Source organism: Amphiprion ocellaris, chromosome 11, assembly GCF_022539595.1.
Source record: "Amphiprion ocellaris isolate individual 3 ecotype Okinawa chromosome 11, ASM2253959v1, whole genome shotgun sequence".
NCBI classification, from domain to species: Eukaryota; Metazoa; Chordata; class Actinopteri; family Pomacentridae; genus Amphiprion; species Amphiprion ocellaris.
Window position 1 is genome coordinate 16,072,736 of NC_072776.1, and position 27,892 is coordinate 16,100,627.

Consider the following 27,892-nt stretch of genomic DNA (forward strand, 5'->3'; position numbering starts at 1 on the left):
TCACACCAGCATCACATCCATTCAAGTTACATGGTTCATTAAAAGAATCAAATTACAGCATTTACATTTCTGTTAAAACACTTTGTCAACAGGAGCCAGTTGAAGGCTGCAGTGATTTTAGTGACACTACAATGTATAAGAGTGAAGTTATTGAATATTTGTCTCTCTTTACTGTTGCAGTGGTTTTGCAAATTGCAGACGGACCCTGTTCACTCCATAGACACCAATGTTATTCCTGTAGCTTGAAAGACAGCTACTTTTGATAAAACTGGGCTTGTAGCACATTGTCTGCCTTGCAACAATGGGAAAGAGGCACCATTTATGTTTTGACAACCTATATCTAATGAGTTATTGATGCTGGAAGTCTGAATCTGTGAATATCTTTCCAACTTTACTGAACTTGGGGCCACTACCACCTAAGGAGTGATATATTTAATTTTGAAAAAAGCATTTAGCCATACTTAAAGCTTTAAGTGCTTTATTAACACGGAACTAAAAATTTTGTATTGTTTTATTATCACAGGTTCTGTCTGAAAAGAGGTGGCATCATTTTAAACAGTGAAATCAAACTAATAAAATGTAATGACCAACCAGTGAGTAATACTGGATTCTGCAAAAACATAAACAACTTTTTAAAAAATCTGAATCTTATCTTAACACAGTTAATGTATTAACTTATTTATGTCTGTATGCATGTATTTATTGATTTATTTATTACTGTTAACATATCAGAGTTCTGAGTGAATTTTTCTTAAGATAGGCAAAGGCCATTTATTGATTACATATAGGCTGTTAAATGTTTATTAAAAACTAAAAAGCATTTAAAAAAACAACTTAGGCATTTATTGAGTTACTAAAATACTGTAGAGTACAGACCACATCAGCATGATTATAAGCATCCTCTGGTAAATTAACAACCAGATACTGATGTCTCTCACCATATGGACTTCAGGAGATGACTGGGGGATGATAAACTGTGACCTACTGGTTGGGTTCTCTCTGTTCTCAGGTTTCTTACATGTTTGTCCCCTGACAGCCGGGTCCTAATGTTTTTTGAGCAACACACCATACTATGACGTTTTTACAATGATGGTTCTACTATGAAGCCAGTTTGACATGTTCAGGTGTTCTTTGTGTGAAAACTCGGAGATTTCAGGTATCAGAAGGTGGTTTTCAACTTTCTTTATTAACTTTCTGCTTCAACTTTAAACTAAATTTCCTTCACTAACCCAGCCCTCTGGACTTCCAGTAAGCTGTGTTCCTATTGGCTGTCCAGGTGGCTGCTTGGTGTTATCAGGAACACCTGAGCAGCTCAGTGTCTTCCTGCTTTATTTAGCTGCAGACAAACATTTCCTCTGCTTCTCTTCACCACTGAACCGGGTTTGGCTTCGTTGCTTTAGTTTGTTCTTTAGGTGTTGGCTTGCAGCTTCCAGCAGTAAAATAGACTTTAATGTGTTTCTTGGTGTGTTTTAGGGCTTTGTACTGGATAGTTGTCTTGGTAAATGTGGTTCTTCAGCCACAGTTAGCACATGGTGCTAAAGTGTGCAGTGATTAGTGGATTTGGTGCAGCTGAGTTGTGTCTTTATCTTGGCTGTAGTGAGTCTTCAGAGGTTTTTGGTCAGACACATTCTGTATTCTTGTTTGAGAACCAACGTTGGTTGTCCAGAAGGTAAGAGTTCCTGTCCTGATTCTCTGTTCTCAGAGGTTCTCTGGTAGGCTGCAGGAGACTTTAGCGTTTGGGTTGTGCTAGTTTGGTTTTTGTATGGTTTCATTTGGACGACTATCTTGAGGCCCCTCCATGTGGTTTAGTGAGGTTTTCTGCAACAGTTCTACAAAGCAACCTGCAGCAGAAGAGACTTTGAGAGTTTTTAGGAAGTTCTGGAGACCAGACTTTAGAGCAGCAGAAACATTTGTCAGCAGTTTGAGCAGGAGAAGGTGAGCTTCAGAGTAGAAATGAGACAGAAACCTTCTTGACCCGTGTGGTGAGGTCCTGTACCAAGAGTTTGAGCAGGTTGTGAAGAGTCTGTAGTTCTTTGGTCTGAAAGCACAAGAAGAGTCGACTCATTAAAGGAGAAAACAGGAGATATTGTTGGTTCTTCTGTCGCTCTGCAGTTTTCTTAGACTGAATATCAAGTTAATATTTTAAATGATTTCCCATGTGAGCCCAAGAAGACTTCAATAAACTCCCTCCATCCCCTGGACACAACACATTTTATTACCATGTTAAATGTTTTTTTTTTTGTTTGTTTTTTTTAAATGTTTTTGAGTTTTAATCCTAGTTTTAGCATAGTTTTTTTCTCTTTGCTTGTTTAGTTTTGTCATCTGTGTAAAAGGTGCTAAACAAATAAAGTTGAATTGATAAACTGAATAATTGACTAACTCATGATTGTGACAACAGAAGTATTTTTATTGTGATTTAAGGGTTTATTTCATTTTTAAGGTTGGGGTTAAAATCTTGACAGAAAAAGAAGATTAAAGAAATAAACTACATAACAAAAAGCAATTAAATCAAAGGAAAAAAAATTAATACAATAAAACTTTTAAAAAGTTTTATTATTAAAAAGATTTAAGAAATTTAAGATGTAATTTTCTAATTAAACATTTAATTTTTTAATTAAATGTTTTGTCTTTTTAAAGGTTTAATAATCTAATTAAATGTTTTGCATTTTCTAAATGTTTAATATTCTTGTTTAATTTTATCTTTTAAATGTTTAATTATGGAAAATATTTTATCTGTAATTTTTAATATTTGTATTTTTAAAATTTTGTTTAATTTCATAATGACATGTATTGTATCTTGTTGAATTATCTAATTCAATATTTTGTCTGTTTAATAGAGTTAAACATTAAATACAATTAAATTATATATACATATACCACCTTTTAATGTTTAGTTTTCTTTTTAAATGCTTCATTGTATTTTCTGTTTAATTCCTATTTGAAGTTTTATTGTCTTTAAGATGTAATTTTCTAATTAAACATTTAATTTTTTAATTAATTGTTTTGTCTTTTTAAGGGTTTAATAATCTGATTAAATGTTTTGCATATTTTTTTTAAATGTTTAACATTCTTCTTGTTTAATTGTATTTTTTAAATGTTTGATGATGGAAAATACTTTATCTGTAATTTCTAATATTTGTATTTTAAAAATTTTGTTTAATTTCATAATGACATGTATTGTATCGTGTTGAATGATCTCATTCCATATTTTGTCTGTTTAATAGTTAAACATTAAATTACATTACATTCTATTAAACAGACAAAATATGGAATGAGATCATTCAACACGATACAATACATGTCATTATGAAATTAAACAAAATTTTTAAAATACAAATATTAGAAATTACAGATAAAGTATTTTCCATCATCAAACATTTAAAAAATACAATTAAACAAGAAGAATGTTAAACATTTAAAAAAAATATGCAAAACATTTAATCAGATTATTAAACCCTTAAAAAGACAAAACATGGGCACCCATATAGCTCAATGGGTTAAGCGGGTGATCCATGTACAGGGGGCTGGTCCCTGATGCAGCGTCCCGGGTTCGATTCCAGGTTGCGGCCTTTTGCTGCAAGTCTTCCCCCGACTCTTCTCCCCCGTTTCCTGTCTGTCTCTCACTACGCCTATTCAATAAAAAGACAAAACATTTAATTAAAAAATTAAATGTTTATTTAGAAAATTACATCTTAAAGACAATAAAACTTCAAACAGGAATTACACAGAAAATACAATGAAGCATTTAAAAAGAAAATTAAACATTAAAAGGTGGTAAAACATTTAAAAAGAAAAACCTTAAAGATTTAATCGAAACATTAAATATTGGGAAAGAAAAAGAAACTCAAACAAGCCGATAAAACATTTGAAAAAACAATTAAACATTATAAAGACAAAACATTTGGAAATCAAATCAGACATTAGAAAAGAATAAAAGGTGAGAAAAGAGCAAAACTAAATGTTTAAGAAGAATCAAACTAAAGACAAAACATTTGAAAAGACACCAGTTAGACTTTAGAAGATCAAATTAAACAGAAGAGACAATAAAACGATCAAAAGTAAAAAAGCGTTTTCTAGTCTGAAACGAAAACATCAAGTTGTTTCTTCAAACATTTCCTCTTTCTATGTTCTTGGTTTGATTGTGGACAGATTTACTAAGAACTCATTTCAGAAAACTGCTTTCCAGATAAAGTCTACTAGTAGTTGAAGGCATTTATCAAACTAATGTTACCTTCTGATCTCCACAAACTTTACTGTTCAGTGAAGAGAATCAAAGTTTGCTGAGGATTTCTCAAAAACCCACAGGTGAAGGTCTGAGAAGAACTCAGATGGATGGTCTAAATGTGAAATCAAGACTCATGGTCACAAGTTTTAAGGCTTCTGTTAACCAGAAAGTTCAAACTAACAGAGAAGTACTGAGAAACTTTTAAAATTTCAGTCCTCAGACTGTCTGAAGGTTCAAACTAACAGAGAACTACTGAAGAACTTTTAGGTTTTCAGTCCTCAGACTGTCTGAAGGTTCAAACTAACAGAGAAGTACTGAGAAACTTTTAAGATTTCAGTCCTCAGACTGTCTGAAGGTTCAAACTAACAGAGAACTACTCAAGAACTTTTAAGATTTCAGTCCTCAGACTGTGTGAAGGTTCAAACTAACAGAGAACTACTCAGGAACTTAGAACATATCAGTCCTTGGACTGTCTAAAAGTTCAATCTCACAGAGAACTACTGTGGGACTTAGAAAATTTCAGCCCTCAGACTGTGTGAAAGCTCAGGTCCTGAGGACTCAGGAGGTCTAGAGGCTTTGAAAGTCTTGGAACTGAGGGTTCAACCCTCCAGCACAAAGGCTGAAGTCCAACCTCCTGAGAAAAACGGTCGAGTCGAGACTCAAGTTAAAAAAAACTCAAAAATGGCAAAAAAATAGATGATAAATGCACAAAAAAAGAAGAATTAGTATCTGAGCAAGTAGCTCAGGGGGTGAGAAGAGAGACTACCAAGTGGAAGGTAGTAGGTTCAAGACCTACCACTGGCATTTTTCTTTGTCTTTGTCAGGATTTTGATAAAATTTAAGAAGGGTCTGGTCTTGAACCCGCAACCTGCAGCTCTACAGATAAACCCTTAACTCACTGAGCTACAGATCAGATGAAAAGAAGGCATTTCATCGTCCCTTTGGCATCGTAGTTAATAAAGTGATCACATGGGTGGGGCCAAGGCGGAGTCAGGGTAGAGAGTAGGCGGGGAGGTGGGTGGCAGCCTCCCCCCTCTACAGACCTGACCGTGAACACCGTCAACACCCACCTGAGGGAGACGCTGCCTAAGATCTCAAGGCTACTTGGTCGTGGTCTTTCTGGCACGTACTCTTCCAAGATGAGCCGGGAAGTTTAACATTGATGGAATGACACCAGGTCTAAGCCGACAAACTTCCAATTCCTCCTCAACCCATAGTCTCTGGGAAACCTACATGGGGTAAGAAAAGTAGACAGAGAAGTAATTAAGTCTGTACACAACATATTAAAAAGAAATCATGCTAATAAATTAAGTACAAATAACCGAATTCGCCAATATACTGGAGACCAGAGCTATTTAATTTGATAGTATAACCTTGTTTAGTAACATTTCAATTATTTGAGAGCAGTCCTAAAGAACTGCCTGTAATCCCAATCATAAAATGGGTTTGGAGGAAGAACATAGATGTTAATCTGGATATACATGAGTTAGGCTTTATAACTACTATTGGTAGAATTGGAGGTAGTAATAGCAATGTGACTACTACTAGTAGTAGTGGTAGTACACTAACTACTGCTGCTGATACTGGCACTGCTACTACAACTTGTAATACTATTACAAATGCTGATACTACTTCTACGACTCTGACAGCTGTTTATACTACTACTGCTGCTTGTACTTTTAGTATTACTACTACTGCTTGTACAACTATACTACAGCTACTATTAATCGTCTGGTATTTGGTTGTCAAGCTGCTAGCTCGCCTTAGCGTTTTGCTAGTGGCTAACTAGTTAGCTCTCATAGACTGGAAGCTCTCAACAAGATTTCATAATGAAAAAAGAGCCAAAAACTATTCTTACCTATGAAAAGTCATTCCAAGTTTCCTTGTCTCAGTCGTACGACGTAGTGTGTAATTGTATGCAGCACAGTGAGACGGCATACTTGTTGTTTCCGTTTTCACGCCGTCTACATCAACGGAATGCACTGAAACTTTGCCCCCACTAGCTTAGCCTCGCTGTAGCACCCAGCTCAAAGGGGCGTGTCCTATCTACTCATTCATATCTATGAGAACAACGGTAGCTGCACATAAGGATGTCTGACGTTGATTAGCTGCGTAAATACCATTATATACAGTCTATGGTAAATACGTATGTGAATCGCATCATTGGCTGCAGCAGCCAGTCACCGGTCATTCACTGACTCACACTGAAAAATAGCACAGAATGAATTGTTACGTGTTTATTTTATTTACAATTTAAGTTGGATTTTTTTTTTTTTTGTGCACAGGGCAGATTTTCTGTGCGCGGAGACCGTGTCAGCAGTGTGCAATTGCGCACGCGCGCAGCTTAGAGGGAACAGTGGTCATGGCACATGTTGTTCTACCCACTTACAATAGCACTTCACAAAACAGTATTGGTTTAATTAACCATAAAAATACCACAAATGAGCCAGTTTTGAAGTTCTAGAGGTGTTGGATAAAGCTCACAATTTTAAAAGTTCAGTGCCTGAGAGGCTTTTAAAATGATGTGACACAAATTGTCTAAACCGAGCAGCTGGTCTGCTGGTATTTCTGGCTCCACCTGGTGGAGCTGGTGATTCATGCTCTCAGTGATTAGTTCCAGACTGTTGATTGATCTGTGGAAACGGGGAATGAATCCCTCATCCTTGTTAATCGTAAGGCCCTTGGCAGATGCGGCGTGACACAGAAGAAGTGGTAATCTTCTTCTCCAGAATTGAATTTGTGCCCACAGAGACTGTGAGTGCTGATGTGAACACACCTGCAGTGGCATATATTAGTGTGGACAGTGTGGAAGCAGCTCAAGGCCTTTTAGGTCTAAGAGCTGTGGAGGCACGAGTGCCACTACACTGAACCATGCAGGTGGCTGGCAGGCCACAGCAACAGAGATTGCTCAGAAGAGGAGGCTGTGCACCGAAGGGCCAGTTTTCTTTACAGCCAGTATTTTTGCTTCCCACCATTTTTTCATCTTCTGCCAAACAAGACACAGTCCTCCCATCTGCACAAACACTGCAGTTTTCCTCCCCCTTGCAGATCCTGACCAGGTTGAATTACAGTCTCACGCCAACCTGCCAGATTTATTTAAGCATACAACTCTGCAGATTCCTGATTCCTTTACATTCTAGATTTCATCTAAACCAGTTAGTCAAGGTCAACTTTTTTTTCCCTTTACACCCGTGTGGTAAAGAAAAGGAGCAGGAGTGAAGCCTTGAAGGTCTGCATCATGCATAGGCATATAGGACGTCAGAACAGTTTCTCTCTCTGCTGCAGTTGAAGTCACTGTGCCAAATTCTATCAGTATCCACATTATTACACTTGATAGGAAGTACGGTTTGATGGGCACAGAGGAGGATATGAATGTCAGCACAACTTTTGTGCACACGGGTCAACTTGTCTCTTTTAAGAACAAGAAGTGAAACAAAAAGTGAAGAAGACCAGTGCTTCTGTTATCTTTCTAGTAGAAGTGAAAGCACTCAAGTGTGGATTCATCTACAAAAAGATGTGTCCTGATAAAAATCGGCTTATTAAATTAGATTTCAGGATGAAAGGAAAAATATTCATGCAAAATAAAAACAATTAGTTTGACCTTGCTGCTTTTAAGAAATAAATCAAAATGAAGTGCATAAAATCAGTAAATTGGCAGTAGTAGACACATGTAAATGCTTCAGAATAAGGATATGTGTGTCTGTAGAGCATAGAAGTGGTTAAGTGTGTTCACATTCACTAACCTCCACGATTTACCTTTATAAATTGTTAGGATGTAAAATGTTAGTTGCCAACTAAAACTACTGCGTCCAAGTAATAGAAATAACTTCCCATTTGCAGGGTTGGGAGGCTAATTCCTGCAATAGCTCCATTCGGGTTTATGTCCTTTCCAGCCATGTGCCTTAAAAGCCTGCATCATTATCTGGCCAGGGCAGCAAGCAATCAGCATTGTGTAGCTTTCTCTGCTTGGTGTAGTGAGACCACCATGTCTGTCAGCCAAGAGGTATTTAATAGCATATAACTGTAAATACGTGGTTCCACATGGTTGAGTTCAGTGTTCAGACTGTACATATTTTTGTTGGTGCATCTCCAGGGATTCGGTGAATGCAACAGTTATAGCTCGAAGCCATAATATGACCTAAAACAAGACAGAATATGAAGGTCTGTGCTCCCAATGTGGTTCACTTTGGTATATTTTCCTCCCACCTTGATAGCAAAAAGGGAACAGAGCACATAAATGTTTCAAGTCTTTCTTTCTTTTTTTTTTTACAGCATGGAGCTTTGGGATTGTCAACATTACACTCAGAGGGGAATGAAATCAATCACATCATTACCACCACAGAGACAAAAAAGCCCGCATTGAAGCTAACCTGGTGCATCAAGCATTCAAACAGCTCGGTCTCTAGTAGCTCTATTGTTTAAAGCCTAAAAATGGAGAATAAATAAAGTGGTAAAACAAGCAGAGAGAACCTGCAGGGCACAAATCCCCATAAAAAAACAAAAGGTAGGCAGATAATAGAAACAGCACTTGTGTGCTTACTTGCTTATACAGGCTGCCAATCTCATGGCATTTTAATTTATCCAATATTGTGATTATGTGTAGAAACAGGTAATCTCATGTCTTGTGTAATTATGTTTTTAGTAATTTTAATTGTCTTCATAAGGTAAACTCTAATTTAGGCATACTCTTCAGTGATATAAATATACAAGTAAGCCTGTATTTTCTCTCAGGGCAATACAAAGGACTTGATTGTATGCTTAATTGAGAATTTCTTCGCTCGCTCAGTCTCTATGAAGCTGCACACGGAGAGAACATGTGTGATAGCATACGGTACCTGCAGAGAACAAAAAACTGAGCATAAAGTGGTCATGCACTACAGGTTAGAGATTCAGCAAAACATACTATATTGTGAGTGCACTGTTCCCCACCTGCAGTTAATATGGTGAAGAAAAACTCGTCTGAGACCAGTCTTTTATATTCTTTTCTATGCTTTACTGCCAATGGCCTATGCACCTGTGTTAAACTCTGCTGGGAGAGCACAATGACATGGTATTACTCAACTCCATAAATATGACCTACTAAAGTCCCAGTTGTGCCATTACTATCCATCCATTTATTTCCTATACTCTCTTATTCAGAGCCACAGAGTGCACTTGTGCAGCGCTACCATTAAAAAAAACATTTTACCTGTATTGTTGAACACAAGCTTCACCTCAGTCAGTTTAATATGACTTAATTTTCCAGTCAATTGTCATAACACGATGTTTGTACTGGCTGTCATTGGAAAGGGCACTGAGATTAGCATTTTGAGTTTTTTTGTTTGTTTTTAAGATACACCCCATCTTAGTAAAACTGAAGCCAAAGATCAAGGTTCACCTGTTACATAACAATTTTATTGTTGCAGAGCAGTGGGCGTTGCAGATTTAAGACATTGTTTGTTCTCAACATTACAACTGAACTTTATGCAAACAATAAAAGCATGTTTATTACATCTGTATATACTGTATACTTTGCACCACGTCACGCGTCAACAAATTTCCATGTACATACAACAGGCTATCAGTACACTCTGCAAATGTACAATTGTCAGTAAAACAATCTGCTTTTGATAAATCAATTGTTTTCTTTATAAGCAAAATTTGAGAATATTTCCCAGAGTGAGCGTCTGACAATTTGAGATTTTCTGTTACAGAACTTGGAAGGAGTGTTTTTAATTTTAGCGCACCTTACTTTTGGAACAAAATGCAGCACCTAGTTAAAATTGCTCTCTTAGATCTTTTGAACGTTTCCAAAAAAAACAAACAAAAAAAAGATTTGAAATCCCCCAATCTCCATTTATAGGCGTTTTATGTCACTGTATTTTATTTAACGTTTATCTGTTGAATGTTTGACTTATTTTCAAGTGTTAGGGTTTCTTGCATTAATGTACACTACTGTTCAAAAGTTTGGGGTCATCCAGGCAACTTCATGTTTCCATGAAAACTCACACTTTTATTCATGTGCTAACATAATTGCACAAGGGTTTTCTAATCATCAATTAGCCTTTCAACACCATTAGCTAACACAATGTAGCATTAGAACACAGGAGTGATGGTCGCTGGAAATGTTCCTCTGTACCCCTATGTAGATATTCCATTAAAAATCAGCTGTTTACAGCTAGAATAGTCATTTACCAAATTAACAACATCTAGACTGTATTTCTGATTAATTTGATTCTATTTTCATTGAAAAAAAACATGCTTTTCTTTCAAAAGCAAGGACATTTCTATGTGTCCCCAAACTTTTGAATGGTAGTGTATACTAGTTTGAATTTAAATTATTTTATCTAGCAAATCATCTTCTCTAAACAGGCACTTCTAATGGGTATTATTTAACCTACTTTAATGCCTCTTCTCTAGCATCTCTCTTTGTTGTTTTCTTTTCTTCTCTCTCTGCTTTTGTAATTGACCTGATGTCAGTGATAAGGAATTTGCATCTTGATGATCTTTCTTATTAACAAAGGTGAAATGAATGTCTTCTTCTGATGTCTTGTGATAAAAATGTGTAAGTAGAGTTTAGAGTTTGGAGTCTTTACACTCAAGATATTAGCAAATGAAGTGATGATTAAAAACCTATGTCTTCTGAATAAAAATACAAATGCAGCATGTAATCATTTATTAAATTATGTCTACCCTTTTTAACAAAGGTATTTTAAATATTTGTTGCTCCAATACACGACATCTCAGAACGGCGGCCTAAAATAAGCCAAGTACACAGTATATGGGAAATGATAATGGGCAGATGAAGAGTGAGGCCATAGACTAGAAATGAAGTCAGTAGCCACTTGAATGACGCAGCCCAGTAAGTGGTGGCTGGATTTACCACTGATAGGGATGAAGAGGAAGAGAATGTGAGGCTGATGCTTATGCACCCAAGTGGGGCAACTGCGTCACTCAAGTGGCCTCCATGTGATGATCTCTGTTGGTGCCAATAGTCACCATCCCAGCTACAGCTGCTACAAGGAGGGGAAAACAATACAAACTTAACTAACTTGACTTTCCATTCTGCAAATAAATAAAATGTAAAACTATGAAAGAATGAGACAGTTATTTTACATGCAGTAGTTTTCCTTTACTGCCTCTAGTATAGCACTGGTGTCTTGTTTCACTTGTGCTTTTGTTATAGCACCTGTCATTATGTGTTTCAGCAAACATGAGATTATAATCGGTGTCACTGTTCAGCGTTAATTTCAAGTACATACACTAGAGCATTCGTATAAGACCAAATAAGTTTTTGCAAAATGAAAACCACATGGAAAGAGCTTGAATCTTTGCACTTATAATGACAGTATATAGACCCTTATGCGCACCAGCTTTTGTTGTCCTATAAATAAGTCCACATCACCACTTCATCATGTCAAAATAGCAAAAAAACTAAAAAGTGGAATGTTGGCTTGATACACCTGATACTGATACATCCATATATTTATATTTACAAGAATTATCTGGGGCCCAAATAAAATCCTCACTTGAAAATGCTGTGCTTGTTCCATTTTCAAGGGACACTAATTAAATACTACCCGTTTGAATCTGCTGAAAACAGTATAGCACATGTCCTCATCAAATTTCATGTCACTGGGAGGTGTATTTCCACATATATTTCCCTAGTATAGACGTTTTTATAAAAGGGGAAAAAAGAATCAAAATAGGGAATTTCCCAGGTATGAAAAAATATGAAATTCTCAAAATGCTGCCAAAATGTTTTACACAACTTAGTTTCTAGCAAATTAGGTTCAGTGAACCTATTTTAAAATTAAACATATTTATGAACACTGAACAGAATATGAGACGGTGCAGCCACATGTTTCCTGTATTGTGTGTGAACTGACACGGGATGACTCCTTCAGGGAAAACACACTGTATGAAAACCAAACTACACGGAGGCACACTGGTTGGGGAGAGGCCACAATAATGTCCCTTCCTGGCATCTGTAGTTTTTCCATCCTGAAGGTGGGGCTTTTGTTGCAGGAGCGGTTTGTATTTGGAGAGCCAATGCCTCGGTTTGCGCTGTTAATGCAGTCAGCAAGATAGCATCAACCAAGAGCAGAAATACGAATCCTGCTTTGGTAAGGTTTCACAACTTTCCTATTGACGTGGATAAAGTGTGTGTTTCTTCACAGGGCCTTTAGACAGAAGCAGTAGCGGTACCACACCTGTTTTAAGGAAGGCTGAGCGACCAGTGGACCCAGAGAGGGACCGCTTAACGTAAGATGGGTCCAAAACTCTTAATTTTTCTTGGATATAAGTGGCTAGTATAAGTATCTTGTTATGTTAGTTATCTAGGTTAGCTAGCTGCTGTTTGTGTCCATTTTAAAAGGCTACAACAGAAGGCTAACATTAGACGTCACGCTAGTCGTCGGTAAGTTACCGTACATTAGCTAGTCTAACTGCTGTTTAGCTTCGCTAATGTGGACATTTGTTGTTATTTGTCGGAGCTCGGTCAGTTTTCTTTTTTTTTTTTAGTGAACTACTGTTTGTGTGTGTTAGCGTTTGTTTAATGGACGTTGTGGTGTTGCAGTGCAGTCAGGTTGTGTAGTAATAACGGTAGTGGCGTTAACCAAAGTCCGTGTTTATGAGCTTTTTGTGTTAATGTTGATGTGTAAACTAAGAGTTCAGTCACCTGTTTCTCAAATGTCACATGGATGTGTTCGAATGCTTAACGATGATCAGTTGATTTAAAAAAAAAAAATGAACAGCTGTAATTTATATTCCCGTCGTGAATCACTCTTAAGTGGTTATAGCTGAAAAGTTTTCCTCTGAGGAGATGACACACCCAAGCGAGCTCAGGGGTTTTACAGCTAATGTCATTGTAATTCCAACTGTCAGCACAACGACCAGTTTCTATAATGGCAGTGTGAAGGCAGTTTTTACCCCAAAATGACTATTAGACAAATGTGTCAGTTTCTGTTTGTCATAATGTTGGTCCTCTGTGGCTAATCTACTAAATTTAATCATAAAGTTTAGTCTCCTTCATTGTACAGAGTTAGATCTTTGTTGAACTCTGGGCTGTGCTTTGGAAATCAGTGTCTCCTTTAAGTGGTGACTATTAAGTCACTGTATATTAATTCAAAATAGTCCAGAAACTGAAAGGAGGTAGAAGTTTAGTCAAATTAGAGAGTGTTTATTATACAGCTGTTAAATAATTATTAGGCCACTTCTTTCTTTCTTTCTTTCTTTCTTTCGTTCTTCCTTTCTTTCTTTCACAAAACAGGCCATCAGCATCAATTATTGTTAGAATTCTGCCATAGTGGGTAATAACTACATTTCAAAACTCACACTAGATGACTAAAAACAGTGTTTGAGTCACTGTTATTTTGTTACATACGCGTTATATGTCATGTCAACAGATAATCCAAAGTAAATTATCATCAATGCCTATAATGAGAGACAGGAAGATAGTCGCCTTGGTGCTTAATAAAGATGGATACAGTGAGAGAGCCATTGCTAACCGGCTTGGAATGAGCAAAACAGGAAAGAAGAAGAAAAAATGTCATGAGGGTCCACCAAGAACCACAAAGGAAGAGGCCGAAACTGGTGATCACGGTGGTCTAATGATTATTTCCATAGCTGTGATAATAACTTTATTTGTATGGCATAGTTAATTGCGCTAGTTCTACTCAAAATGCTTTATATAAATAATAGGAGCGTAATATAGACATTTAAAAAATAACGATAAGATATAAGGCAGTGAAATACAATAAAATGAAATACCAGTTAATTACACGAAACTGTGTATAAACCACTGAAATGCAAACTAGTTTTAAGGTTTCATTTGAATCCATTTACTGAATCAATCTCCTCTGGAAAGCTATGATGACAAAGAATGCAGCATCTTTATATGTTTTCGTTCTACTCTTAGAAACATTTAAGAGAGGATTACAGGGATCTAAAAGAGGCATACCTAAGATACCATAATAACGATAGCAAAATCTTTAAATCTTAGCCTTTGACTTGTAGACAGTGTACCGTACAGGAGATGACTAATGTTTTCAGTTCCTATCAGCTTGTGTTTGAGTGGGAGGAAGACAGTGTTTGCCAAGTAACACACGCTTGTTCCATCTAATTAATAATACCAATTCTGCTTTCCTATCACAGGAAAGTGACCAAATACAATTCATCATCCAGATTTGTGTGACTCAAGGGTGACTAATGCCTAATCTAAACAACCCAGGAGATGCAAAAGCTTGCTGTTTTATGATTGTTCCTAGAATTACGAGCAACCAACCCCGCATAAACAACTCATGAGCACAATGCTGATTTCAGCTCAGTCACAGCATATTCAGGGAAACCAGTTCACTAATTGTTTGACAGTCTTGCAGAGGTCCATCTGGTTTGTTTTGGAACTACTGAAGTCTGATATTTTTATGGGTACACTGACACAGTATTTTTTGTTCTTCCCACCATAGCATGTAGTTACCTCATTTATCGAAAACTGTTTCATGGTTTACATGGAAAAGCCTACGACTGGACTGTGTTAGATTCTGGCAAAGATACAGTTTTCTTCATAGATATACACCTACAAGGAAATGATATCAAAGATGAAGAAAGGCCTTGAAGGTGGGAATCTCTGGCAACCTCAAGAACATCTGATTCAGAGTTGATCCATAATTCAGAATGATTATTGATTAACGTACAACAAAAAAGCGAGGCGTTCCAAACTTCTGTTCTTCCTTCAGTTTATGTCTGCCAAAGCACACTCAAGTTGTAAATACTAAATATAAAATGTGTCCAAATGATTTTCGTATTTGTGAATTATTACAGAATCCTTGGAGATAAGGATTGTGATTATGTGAATTATTTTTTGGCCCACTCTTACTGGAAGTTGTCTCTGCTCACCAACCATGTCTTGTCATATATTTTTTTAAATACTAAGACATGCGGTTCCTTCCTGTTACCTCAACTCATCACAATATGGTAAATGTGTTCCACTTCTTTTCCTTTGTTTTGGCCTCATCCTGATTAGCTCACATGAAAGAGCTTCACCTGCTCTTCAGATCAGTGTTTCATTTTCTGATGAGGTTCCTGAATGACCTGGATTCTTAGTGTGTGATAACACTGGAGTCAAAAAGCCATCTGCTAATGATGTTGGCAGTGGAAGTACAGGGCAAGGGCAGAATTACTTTATTTTTTTCCTTAACTTGCAAAGTGAGTGATTATGTGCAGGGGAGATAGAGATGAGGTCAGTGCATACCTAGCCATCATCAACTGTCTGCTTTAGTCAGCAGGGGCAAAGAGGGCTCCATATATTTTGTGTGGCTGTCAGTTAATTACTTACTGAGAGTGAAAAAAAATGCTGTTTTTTGCATTTAGTCGTCTCACAAAACATAAACTGTTATGTACAGCATGTTAGTGAAAATGAGTTGCATTGGATTGGTATGTGTAAGGGACCATCTAAAACATTGCATCCTGTTTCCTACAAGGAAGAGGAACAAGTTATGCAAATATGTGTTTGCAGAACTTGATAATTCAACTTTTTTGAGGCATTAATTCTCTGTAACTCACTGCTGGCATCCAGTGCCTAAGGGCATGTTTACCTCAGGTAGGCTGTTGCAGAGTCTACCAGTGTAGGCTGTTTGCCTCCTTAAAATTGTATCTATGTTTCACATCCACAAGAGTCCCTAATTTACTATGAGAGCCCGAGAAGAAACCAATCTTTTCCCTCCGCTATGTTTTGATTACATTAGAGACTTTTTCTTGGAAAGATTTAAATAGCAGAAACATGGAGGTCATTTAACAAAAACAACACGACCTTCTTAATTACATTATGTCCATGTTATGTTCAACACATTTCTGTAATGATGCACTGCCACTACAGAATTGATTGAGTAAAATTCAGCAGCATACCTTTATAGAAACACAAAAATTTAGCTCTAGGCTAATCCCTTTGCTGTGACAAAGCTAGCAGAGTTAGCCATGGCTAAAGGTAAAGCAAGCCAACAGCTGCTTTTCTGTAAGACCTCGGTCTCACTTTCTGTTTGCTCCAGTTTCTTTCCTTCATTTTCAATTTGTGCAGTTGATATGCATTGTCCACTCTTAGTGCAACAGAGCTGTACAGATACCGTTAGTTAGCTCATTAAACAATGTTTTAAGGTAGAGAATTTGAATCAGGAATTTCTATTACGTTAATTATGTAAGTGTCTTTTAAGTAAGTGTTTGATCATTTGGCAATGTCATTAGCCTTACTGTGTCATGTTAATATTCAGATCCTGACAATATAGGATTTGGGTAACCTTACTTTTGGGTATGTGGAGAGCTTGGAGATGTCTGTCACCACACACTACTTGACTCAGCCTTTTTGCTCTAATATCCACTCACTGCCAAACACCTGCACTCAGACTGTGCTGTGTACTCCTCCAGACAAGACCATCATTTCACTAACACAGAGTGGGAGGCTGTCTCAGACTATTAATGTATTTCGGGGTGCACATTTATGTAAAAACTGGTGGCAAAGACGGAAGATTTGATTTTACATAACAGGTTACTTCCCTTGTCATTTCAGGAAACCTATGTATGTGAATATCTAGGCTACAATGTGCTACATGGTTCCAGTGGTTCCAGTATGGAAGTATTGTACAGCAGTTTGAGGCTGACCATTTAGCCTTTTTCAGAATGGTAGAGAAAGTGTCAAGCACTGAATTTTACCTGCACCATCGACTCCATTAACACGTCTGAGCCGTGGCTCAAGAACTGTGGGGATTTTGGGTTGTTTTTTTCAGCAGTGCTGTCATGGTTTACAACTTACCTCATTTTAAACCATGATAGCACCACAGGCTTCTGCCATGGTGTAGGTGGTACATAACTGAGCCTGTTGTGTTTTCTGGCAGGCAAAAGGGAAAAAAATATATATTGCAAGTTGGCGATAAGTGGTGGGCAGTTGGATGTTGCTCACCAGGAACAAATAGATTTGTGAGTAAATGTGTGCTGAGATCTGAATGCTTCTTTCTGTCTGTCTGGAATCAATCTAGTGGAATGCTTAGGTAATAGGACAGACACAAGTGTTTGGAGAAGATCATCGGTGTCAGCAGAGAGGTTAGAAAGGATGTCTGCTGTGTGAGCGCTAAATCCATGTTTTGCATGAGTCATTGCTCTGACACTATGGGGATCAGTAAGCACTGCACTGTTTGCACCTTGATGATAATTTCCATATGAATGAGAAAAGAAAATGGTTTAGAATAGAAATGTTTTTTGAGGGGGGGTTGAAGCAGTCCACTTACTGTTGCTGAAGTAGGAAGGATTGTAACACAGTGAGGATTTAGGTCTCCACTGCCCAGTTTTGTCAAAGGATCCTCTGTACACTTCCTGGCCAAGGGTTGTTAGTATGCATTGCGGGCTGCTTTTTGAAAATGTCTTCCTAGTTGCTGTTTGCCGTCTTTTTAGTAGACTAAATCGTTTCCTGATTGCTGCTGGTGGTGACCATTAAAACTGCTATATCTTAAAGACTAAACACATTTCTACAACAACCCAGCAGCAGTTTGCTGTTGAATTATGCATCGTTGGTAACTCTGTGATAAACAACTCTTAGGATCTTGGAATTCCTGTCGCTGTGTGTCACAGAAGATCTATTCTTATGGTTACCTCATGACTGAGGTGACTCAACTGGGTTATATTGTTTTGGCCATAGCTAGTTTTAATTATGACTTGTTAGGTAGTTAGCTGTCCAGAGTCCAAGGGCTAACCTCCCCCATCATATTTGCTGGAGTAGAAGAAAAATTTCAGTCTAGGAGTGGTAGAAATTGGGTGGGAAACAGCAAGAGTTGATTTGCGGTTGTTGCATTAGAGTTTTGCTTTTCTGCCAGCAAAATTATTAAGGGAGGATCTGTTTGAATACAATAAGAATTAGTAGTGTCAGATGAATATCACAATATTTTTGAGTAGCATTTCGGCAGATTTTTTTCTCCTCACATAGCGCCATTCCGCACAGCAGTGTCTCTATTCAACCACACTGTCACCAAACCACCTTGTAGTGTTTTCATTGACTCAGGTGACTGGTTTTGAGATGAGAGAAACAGCTAATCTCCTTTACAGATCCTTGGAATTTGGAGGTTTTTTTTATTGGGCCAGAAAAGCCCCTGTGTTCTTCATCAGATGGGGAGAGGAAATCCCCTCACCCCTGGGATCTCAGGAATGGAGAGAGAGAGTGTGCATCCATAGGCTCTGTGCAAGTATGGCTCAGATGTCTTGGATTCACACACATGGATAAATTCGCTTGCTCCGCTTTCCTCTGAGTGGAATCTCGGCATGCCAGTTCATGACACTGAAATTGACCATCACTGTCCCTAACATGGCTTATTTGTACCAGTATATCCTAGATTGCAGTACTTCTCAAGACAAAGACAAACATGAGGATACATTTAGGCTTTTTAAGAACAAATACCAGTCAGAATTTTGGTCTTCATAGGACTAGTTTTTTAAATGATAACAATTGTAATTGACAAGAGCAGATTTTTGCTAATGCTTCATTGATTAAAGCATACATAGAAATAAGAATGGCTGATTGGAGGTCATAGCATTTTAAGAAAATGTCCTATATGCATGGCCTGGCAGCATCAATGTGGGTTATTTCACACTATATGTTTGCTGTAATCTTTTATTAGTGTCTGTGGGAGTCCTATCGAATCTTAGTGCATCCTTGCCAAAGTGTTAAAATGAGCGTGGATGGAACATTGGGCCATTTTCCAAAGGGAATCTTAATGAATTCCTGTTGCCCACACTGCACTGGTGTCATCTATATTTCAGGAGCCTAGCAACCAGAGTGCTCTGTTAGACTGTACCCCTCCTTCTCTGTAACCCCACGTCCCCTAAAAAGGACCAGTACCAAGCCAACTCCAGTTCCATATCTGGGTCATGCCTAAATATTAATTCCTCCTCCCTTTTGCCAGTGCCCTCCATTTTCACCTTGCATGTGACTTGTGTTGCAGTGCAGCTGGTGGAAGTTTGACAGGACCCCTCCTCTGCTGTCTGAATTTCCTTTGGAAACTCTACACTAAGCATTTTTTATTGTTCCCTCAGTTTATTTGGTGGCATTGATGTATTTATAGTATTGCAGCCTGTGTCTGAGCGTGTGCTCAAGGAAGTGGGTTACAAGTAAATTATTCAAACATGACTTTCACATACGTTCTTTCAGAAGGTGTGTAGTTTTGTGTGTATGCTTGTGTGGGGGGTATCATTCCCATGAGCCCTTTCACTGGTCTGGTTACTGATAACAAAGACAGGAAGAGCACAGGTCATGCTTAACTTCCTGGCCAGGGAGAGTGGAACCATGATGCCACATCCTCGGCATCAACTGTCGTCATGCTGTATCTGCAGTAGTTAAGTGGTGGTTCGTGTGATGCAAACCATGCGTTCTACTTTTAGACTGGTGTTGCATAATTTAAACACATGATTTATTCGATAGTCGGACGCATTATTAATCAATAATCAATTAATCCTTAAAGCTTATTAAGTGCACTGGATGTTTTCTCATGTGCTTGTAATGTTATTTTAACCATTTAAACTTTATATTTGCAACATAATTGGCTCAGTTACATCAGCGCCCCTGCAGGACTTCACTGCTGTCTCTGGCGGCGTTCCAAATTGTATACTTTGTCTTTTTACTGTAAATATGTACTACAGCTGTCCTCTCACATTAAATGCTGTTTCATGTAGCATGCATATATTTGGGACATACTACTTTTTTGTAATATTACACTTCAAACTTTCACCCAATTCATTTGTATAAAATGTGAAATGTCATCTCTGTGTGCACTCTGAGGCTCAAGTTGGTTTACACTTGTAGAAGTCATTGTGACACATTTGAGAATTGTGGGTCAAAATGGCCAGAAAAGCATGCTGATCTGCATGCTGCAAAATCCGACTGGAGGTAGTAACATATGCTACATTTGAAATAGTATGCATTGGGACATACCAATTCTTTTTCTGATGTACGGTATGGCATGCAAGTATGGATATTTAAATCCACCTATTATAATGATGGCCCATTGCTAGCGAAAGCCTCTCAATGCTCTCAGCTTGCGAGCACCAATCAAAGTTTTAGCAACAGCCTTCCAGTCACTTCATATAAACACAGCAAACAAACTGCAGTCTTCCAACTCATTAAATAGCAAGAGGTTCCATCTGTTGGTGCAACCAGGCACTACAGCTAATGCACAATACATTGTCTGACATGCATGTCCCTTGTCTCCTGTCTTATTGATGAATAGATTTTTAATCAATTAGATTATTAAACAACAAATAATCGATTAACAATGAACCATTAACATCCCTGTTTTGGACAGTGCAAGGAAATATTGCAGCTTTAGATTTTTACACAAAGAGTTTATAGCTGGTTTCAGGATTTCTATGGGACTTTGACATTGTCTCTGCATTTGTAATGAAAAGCTCATTGTGAAAGGTATGAGCTTTTTTCTTAATATTTGCTCTCCTCGGTGCAGACTGGTGGCACTGTATGAAATGAAATGTTTACTGTTAGGGAGGAGCAGATTATGAATAATGCTATAAATCAGCTCAGTGCTCCCATTAGTGTCACATCCCAAGAGGAGGGACGAGTCTTTCTTTCTACAGGGAGATTAAATGATAAGGGAAGACAGTAACGGGGAAAATAGTCCCATGTTGTAGCAACAGTATTTAGTCAGAACTCTCATCTGCCAGATGTTCAACTGAGTGCTTGACTACTCCTAATTGGTAGGAAGATAGGTAAATGACAAGGTGTAGCACTACAGTGGTTGCTGATTGTTGACGTGTCTAGCAAGATCACCAATGGTGGAGCCCAGATGACACCAACTTAGAGATGAGGATTAACCTGTGGATACTGAATGTAATGAATATTAATCAGACATCAAACAGTGGAATTCTCAACTGGCTATTCAGAAGTGACGGGTTTTCCCAGTGGCTGTGCTGAATATGCTGGACCATTCACGGAGCTGGTGCTGCAACGCTTCCATTATAATCAGTAAGACTAACTATACCATGCATGTGAGCAGCACATAAGTGGTATGTATTCGCCACAGGGATCTGGACTGCAAACGTAAAGACTGATCCGTCTTGCATTTCTGTTTTTCACACAAGCACTGGGCTCAGAAACTGAAGACACCACAATCCCAAAACAAAAGCTCACCATCTTGTTTTGCTACAACCCTGCACCATTGTGTGTACTGTAGGTGTCGCCACCTAAAACATACATCCACTCCCCGAACAGTTTGCATAGATTGCGTGGTCAGTGTAGCCACGGTGTTTGAGTTTTGCTGTGTCATAAAAACACAGGTTATTAACTATTTGGTGGGATACGAGATGGACCCTATAACACAGATGACACAAACAATAACAAAACAAGACAAAATGCCAGAGCCTTTTTCTGAAGGTTTAAATGATCACTTAGACAGCCATGTCAATCAATGGCATGGACTACTTCTAGCTTAAATGTTGAAAGCATGCATTCTGTGGAACTTTTTTTCCTATGAGTGAGGGATTGTTCATTGCTTTAGTTTTAAGATACTAACTGCAAAGTTGGTCTATTGCCTGAAGGAACAGCATGTTCAAGTAGGTTTCCACCTCCCTTTTTAAAAAAGTTTTCACCATTTGATAAGAGGAATCAATAATTTGTGCATCGCTTATTCATACCAGTCAGATAGATGAGTTGCCTTCTATAGTCAAAGATATAATAAACAATATAACATATTGAGTTCTTGGCTGCAATATATACTGCTAATGGATAAGGACAGGTTGATGACTGGCTTTGAACCCTGTGCACATTTTATACCGTCAATACAATAGTTTCATGTCCATCCAAATGAAGTGCAAGTTAAGACATGACAGGCAGGCATTTACAGCGTAGTCAGTTTGCACCCTGTTGGAAGTTGTATCTGACAGACAGAAGATACTGAAGTCAGGCAAAAGCAATTGACTCTGAGCTTTCACCTTCTGAGGGCAGGGCCATTATGGAGCAGATAGATGGCCAGTCACGTCTCCCTTCTTTTTAACGAGTTTAGCACATGATGCCCAATTTTAATGCATTCGTAAATGCCGCCTTGCAGTGGAGAATGATGGCTTCATTACTTCTGATCAGTAGCAATGACCTTTTGATGGCGAACTCTATAAAGTTCTAGGATTCATGAGTAGGCAATTTGGCACTTTAATGGAAATGGTGGGGGTTAAGATTCAAGATTTGCTGGAGCAAAGCCTAGAGCCTTGGCACACAGAGAGTTTCTGTCATAGAGAAAGCTGTTGAGTAACAACTGCCATCTGTCCCTGCACTTGTCCATACATTTGTGTTATCTATGTATGCAAGTTGTTCACTGTACGAGACACTGATATGTTTCCACCCTTGTCATTCACAGGTTTTGTCAGTGTGTGTTTGTGCGCATGTGTTTGAGTGTGTAAGAAAGATACAAAGAAGAATCCAGTCATGGCTACCGGTAAAAGTAAAAACCAGAGCTCTCTGGCGCTGCACAAGGTGATAATGGTGGGAAGTGGAGGCGTGGGGAAATCTGCCCTCACCCTGCAGTTCATGTATGATGAGGTGAGTCAGCACACCCCTATAAGCAACTTAAAAACTGCTGTTGCTTAGAGAAAGATAGAGAAGTAGACGTTTCAACAATAAACATGAGGAGCATGAATCACCTGCACCGCTTTGTCCAGTCAGTTAACTTTTATTTACTCTAATGTTGTAATCTAGATGGCATTTATCTGTAAAGTCTGAGTCTTCAACTAAGTCAACACTAAATTTAAAGCTGAATTTACATTAGGTCACCAATGAAAAGGTGTTAACATGAAACTATTATAAGAAGTGTTCTTTTTGAAAACAGTGAAGCTGCTATCAGTCACATGAGAATGAGAAATGAAAGTGGTTCTTACATCACGGAGGTGCTAAGCTTCTAAAAGTTGTTGGAACTGTTGTAGAAAAAAAAAAAGTCCCTCGCTTTCCTTTTCTACAGATGTTGTTTATTGTGGCAACAGCACTCAAGTGAGGGCGGAGGCCGTTACAGTTTGGCTCTGTTCCCAAGCAGCATATCAGCTGAATTTGTCAGTTGTCTGTCTGATGTCTGTGTTAACCAGTGTTGCTGTGTACACCAGCTGCATAACTTCTCAGGCTTCACGAATCATTTAGTCGTGTGAATGCTGCTTATAGCCTCTTTTACGGTTCAACATATCTGAAGATATCTTTTCATCCCCAGTTTGTGGAAGACTATGAGCCAACCAAGGCAGACAGCTACAGAAAGAAGGTGGTTCTGGATGGAGAGGAGGTCCAGATCGACATCCTAGACACAGCTGGCCAGGAAGATTATGCTGCTATCAGGGACAACTATTTTCGCAGTGGCGAGGGCTTCCTGCTGGTCTTCTCCATTACAGAGCATGAGTCCTTCACTGCCACTGCTGAGTTCAGGTACTGATGCACACGTAAATTTGACACCTATTAGAGCTTCACACCTTTAACTTTTAGACCAATATGTTGGTATTTGCTCTTCAAATTTTTTATCCAACAGTTACTTATGATGATCACTGATTTAGTACGTGTCATTTTCATTTGTGACATTTTTATTGTGGAATGTATCCACAGTATGCAGGAACCATTTACATTTTCTTCCTGTTCTTTTGTTGTTGTTGTTGTTTTTACACAGTCCAAAAAATGTATTATGAGAATGTGGCCTTAAATTATTCATGTAAATCCAGATAGCAAGATTGCTTAGGAGCTTTGCATTTAAAAATGGAACCTGCACCACAGCTTTGCATCAATGTTTTTGTGTACTGTGTTACATGATATGTCAGCGAAGGATGTTGCTGTGAATGTGTTGTGGCAGAAAACATCATCTGCGTTAACCTCGCATGCTAATTTTAGTCAACAGGATCATTTACACCGGCAAAATGCTGCAGTATAACACATCAGCCTCACTCACTTTGACACATGCGATGTTGTAAATTAGGATGGGAAAAACAATGTGGTATTTTTGACAACAGACTTATCGTGCCGCTCCTGCTAATCAGCTTTCAAAAAATGTTCCCTGTCAGTTTATTAGGACACCTGGAAAACATTTCAATTGTATTTCTAGAAGCACTGATCATGTCAGATTATGTTTTAAACAAAAATCACAAGTCAACCAATGAAAATGCCCACAATTTACAAATTGTGCTGTGCTGGCAGGGAGCAGATCTTGCGGGTGAAGGCAGAAGAGGACAAGATACCTCTCCTGCTGGTGGGGAACAAGTCAGACCTGGAGGAGCGTCGGCAGGTGTCTGTGGATGAGGCCCGTGGGAAGGCCGAGGAGTGGGGCGTCCAGTATGTAGAGACATCAGCCAAAACTAGAGCTAACGTCGACAAGGTGCGAATGCTCACACATTAAATTTAGTATAGAGAACTGTGCTGAAGGCTTAGGCACTAAAAGTACAAAGAGAATTACTATTGTGAATAGTTTGTATTCAGCTATTAACTTCATGTAAAGTACAAAACATGGAAAAGAACTAAATGCAGGGCTCCAGGGTAACTTTTTTTACGGATAGCACCAGTGCGACCAACTTTCTCATTTGGTTGCACCTCCCACCTTGTCACAGGCAAAACACATCACTTGCTGAAAATCTTCTTATCAAGAGACATTACAATTTACCAGTGTTCCCTAAATGCCATACATTGCAGGCTGTGGTAGCTGCTGCTAGGTGGCTGCAGTACTCACAGATGTGGGACCATATATTATTTTGAAAAAGTTAAACTAGAGCACTGTAATGTCAGATTTGTCCCAGATGAAACAGAGTGATTTTTTTTTTTTTATTTTTTTTTTACTTTCAGTCTTTTTTGTGAGCAGCGCATGTAGGTGCCCTCTGCATTTCACAAGACGGGGTACACCAAAGTTATAAAAGTACTATTTTCCACCACTGTGGTTAATGCAGTAGCCCTCTCTGCTGTTTAGAGCAATACCAATAAAAGGTTGGAGTCTGTAGCCCCAAAATGAGATCTAGAGTTTGCCAATTAAACAGCACCATGTCTCCTAGTTACAGTTGCGCAGTTTTTCAAGGTGCTTGGGATGCACATTGCTCAAAGCATCTCTGTGATCCTGCTCAGATCTTTTGTAGATTTTGGCAGCCTCAGTTCTTCTGTCTCTTTGTGTAATCCCACTCTGATTTGATAATGATGACATCTGTGTGCTGAAATACTTGTTTTGCCTTTGATTAGAGATCTTTGACTGTAGACTTAAGGTCATTGTCATGCTGCAAAATGAATTTGGGACGAATCAGATACGAGAACACAGATACTAGAGACATCTAAAACTTTTGCAAAGTACTGAACCAGACTAAAAACTGACATTTATTTCATCCAAATTCAGGATTTTCACTCTCGTCACTACACAAATTGCAGGTTATGACAGTTGTAAGTGAAAGTGCTTCATTGATTTCTCTCCAGGTGTTCTTTGACCTGATGCGTGAAGTACGAGGCAAGAAAATGTCAGAAAACAAAGACAAAAATGGAAAAGGAAAGAACAAGAAGAACAAGAAGACTTTCAGAGAGAGATGCTGTTTACTTTGAACTCTTCATGGACCTTAACAAGCCACAATACAAGTGTAATGCTGGGGAACAAAGCAGAGCGTCTTTGCCATTGTCATTTGGATGAAATTTGATTAGACTTTTTAATAGCTTGTTATAGTTTAGTGTTTAGAACAATCTCAACCACTTTGTTGCCAGTTTTAATTAATGAAACCGGATTTAGTTTTTGTCTCATTGGAAGATGACCACTGTTGTGACTGTGACTTGGACTGCAGTGCTTGATGGCTCACAGTAAGCCAGTGACCAAACTGCCACTGACACTAACTCTGCTGCTCAAGACATTCTCCACTGTTTAACTCAGCGATTGTACTGCCTTCGACTTTGGTTCAGTGTGTTTTTGTCAAGTAAACAGTGCCCTTAACTTCTGTACCGACTCTAAATCTTAACCCGCATATTTTTTTGCCAGAGTGGTCACCACTTGACTCTGTGTTCATCAATTTACAAGGAATTCTAATGCTGCTGTCTGTCATATGTGAATCATTAATGATGACACTTACTGTCCTGTCTGTTTAACATGTTGGCCTCTTCCATTGATCTCTCCAGACTCTTGTCTCGGCAACATCACAACGTGTTTGGAATGGCATTTTCAAATATTTTCAGTTTTGAGCCCTCAAGGCAGCATTTTTTTTCTCCCCATTTTTCACATTGATTCATACAGTGCTCTGCAATCAGAAGTGTTGTTGCCAAACAGGGTCGTTTTATTTGATTGTCAGATTTATCAGCCTTGACATGATTACCACAAATTAATCAAATGACGATTTGCAGTTTTTCATGACAAAAGCTGCAAAATGAAATGTCTGGTGACTGAAAATCCCCACATTTCTGTTGAAGTCATTTTTCACTTCTTCCTGAAGTCACAGAGCATCATGTAGATATTTTTAACATATTTTAGGAATTTTGAGGCTGTGAAGAAAAACGGAATCTGGTTACTAGTTTACTTTTGTTTTCAGAGTTACTAAGAGAAGAAAGGCAACCTGTTGTTCTTAATGGTGCTCTGTCATATTTGTGTAATCCAGACTTTTCCAACCTCCTCACTGTGCAGATTCCTTCCTGTTTTACAGTAATGTTCAAGCCTTTGTTGGCTCTGTGCTGTGAGACAGGTGTTGACAATCCAGGAGGCCATCCTGCTTCTGCATCATAATCAGTAACTTCATATTAATCCTAATATTTTAATGTTCCTTTTTTCCTTGATCTTTTAAATAACATGCACTACATTGCCAATACCTAAGAAGCAGACTTCATGCTGAGTGGAGTCTCGCTGGAGATTTTTAAGCAGTCTGTGCCAACAAAATCACAAAAAAAAATCAAACTATGTTTGTGGATGTACAGTATGTATGTTGATTAACAGAGTGTATGTACATTTATCAGAAAACCCTTCTACCTTACTGTCTTTGAGTGAAGCGTTGATGAGGGTGCCAGTTTCTTAACTGTTTAAACAAGTGCTACGGTAAATGAGATGTTTCCGCCACTGCCTAAACCATTCTGTGTAACATGCCCCCCATTTTCCTTTATTGCCTACTACTGTGAGTATGCTTCTATCTCTCTGCAGCAAGACTGTTGCTGAATAAATGCTGTTTTCTTTGTAAGCACTGGACACAATATTTTTTGCTGCAAGTCTTCAAAACAAAAATGAAAATAGCTCGACTGAAGGAATCTTAATTCATCTTTTATATTACAACCATAGCAATAACAAATTTATATTTGGTCCCATTTAGTGTATCTGGGCTGGTTACCACAAGTAGACTTTGTGCTGCAGGTTGCCCTCTGCTGACAAGTAAAAGTATTGGAACTGCTCACACTACGTAGTGTTTCGACGCTGCACAGCTACACTGGTATTAACCGCTAAAGTGAAATGCTACGGTTGTCATTTCTTGGTTCCTGGAGTCTATCCTGTGCCCCGATTTAGTCAAATAACACACCAGTTAACTCACTTTGCATTGATTGTTCCTCTGCCATCCAGAGGAGTGCCAACGGCCTGTTTTTCTTTAATTGGACAGTGATATACTATCACCAACTATATTAACCTTACAGCCTTATCTTACATGGCAGGAATTATGTGACACTATCCGCAAGATGAACCAGTCGTGGGCTGTCATCGCAGA

The 27,892-nt window shown here is 38.3% G+C and overlaps 1 protein-coding gene and 1 long non-coding RNA gene across 3 annotated transcripts; one reads left to right on the forward strand and one right to left on the reverse strand.

The window, feature by feature from the left end:
- Positions 1 to 1,167: 1,167 nt before the first annotated feature.
- LOC129350106 (uncharacterized) lies at positions 1,168 to 5,447 on the reverse strand. Its single transcript, XR_008603347.1, has 2 exons — positions 5,296 to 5,447; positions 1,168 to 2,038 (listed from the first exon to the last, which is right to left on the reverse strand). It is a non-coding gene; the product is annotated as an uncharacterized LOC129350106 (long non-coding RNA).
- A 6,735-nt stretch (positions 5,448 to 12,182) lies between these two features.
- Positions 12,183 to 27,376, forward strand: ralba (v-ral simian leukemia viral oncogene homolog Ba (ras related)). Of its 2 annotated transcripts, none has more exons than XM_023275204.3 (5): positions 12,183 to 12,330; positions 22,597 to 22,778; positions 23,434 to 23,642; positions 24,399 to 24,576; positions 25,650 to 27,376. In XM_023275204.3, exons 2-5 carry the CDS (start codon positions 22,665 to 22,667, stop codon positions 25,770 to 25,772), a joined length of 624 nt encoding a protein of 207 aa, XP_023130972.1. In that variant the 5' UTR covers positions 12,183 to 12,330; positions 22,597 to 22,664; the 3' UTR covers positions 25,773 to 27,376. The 2 variants fall into 2 exon arrangements, with proteins under 2 accessions (XP_023130972.1, XP_023130973.1); XM_023275205.3 differs by having other exon boundaries at positions 12,242 to 12,469.
- The last annotated feature ends 516 nt before the right edge of the window (positions 27,377 to 27,892 follow it).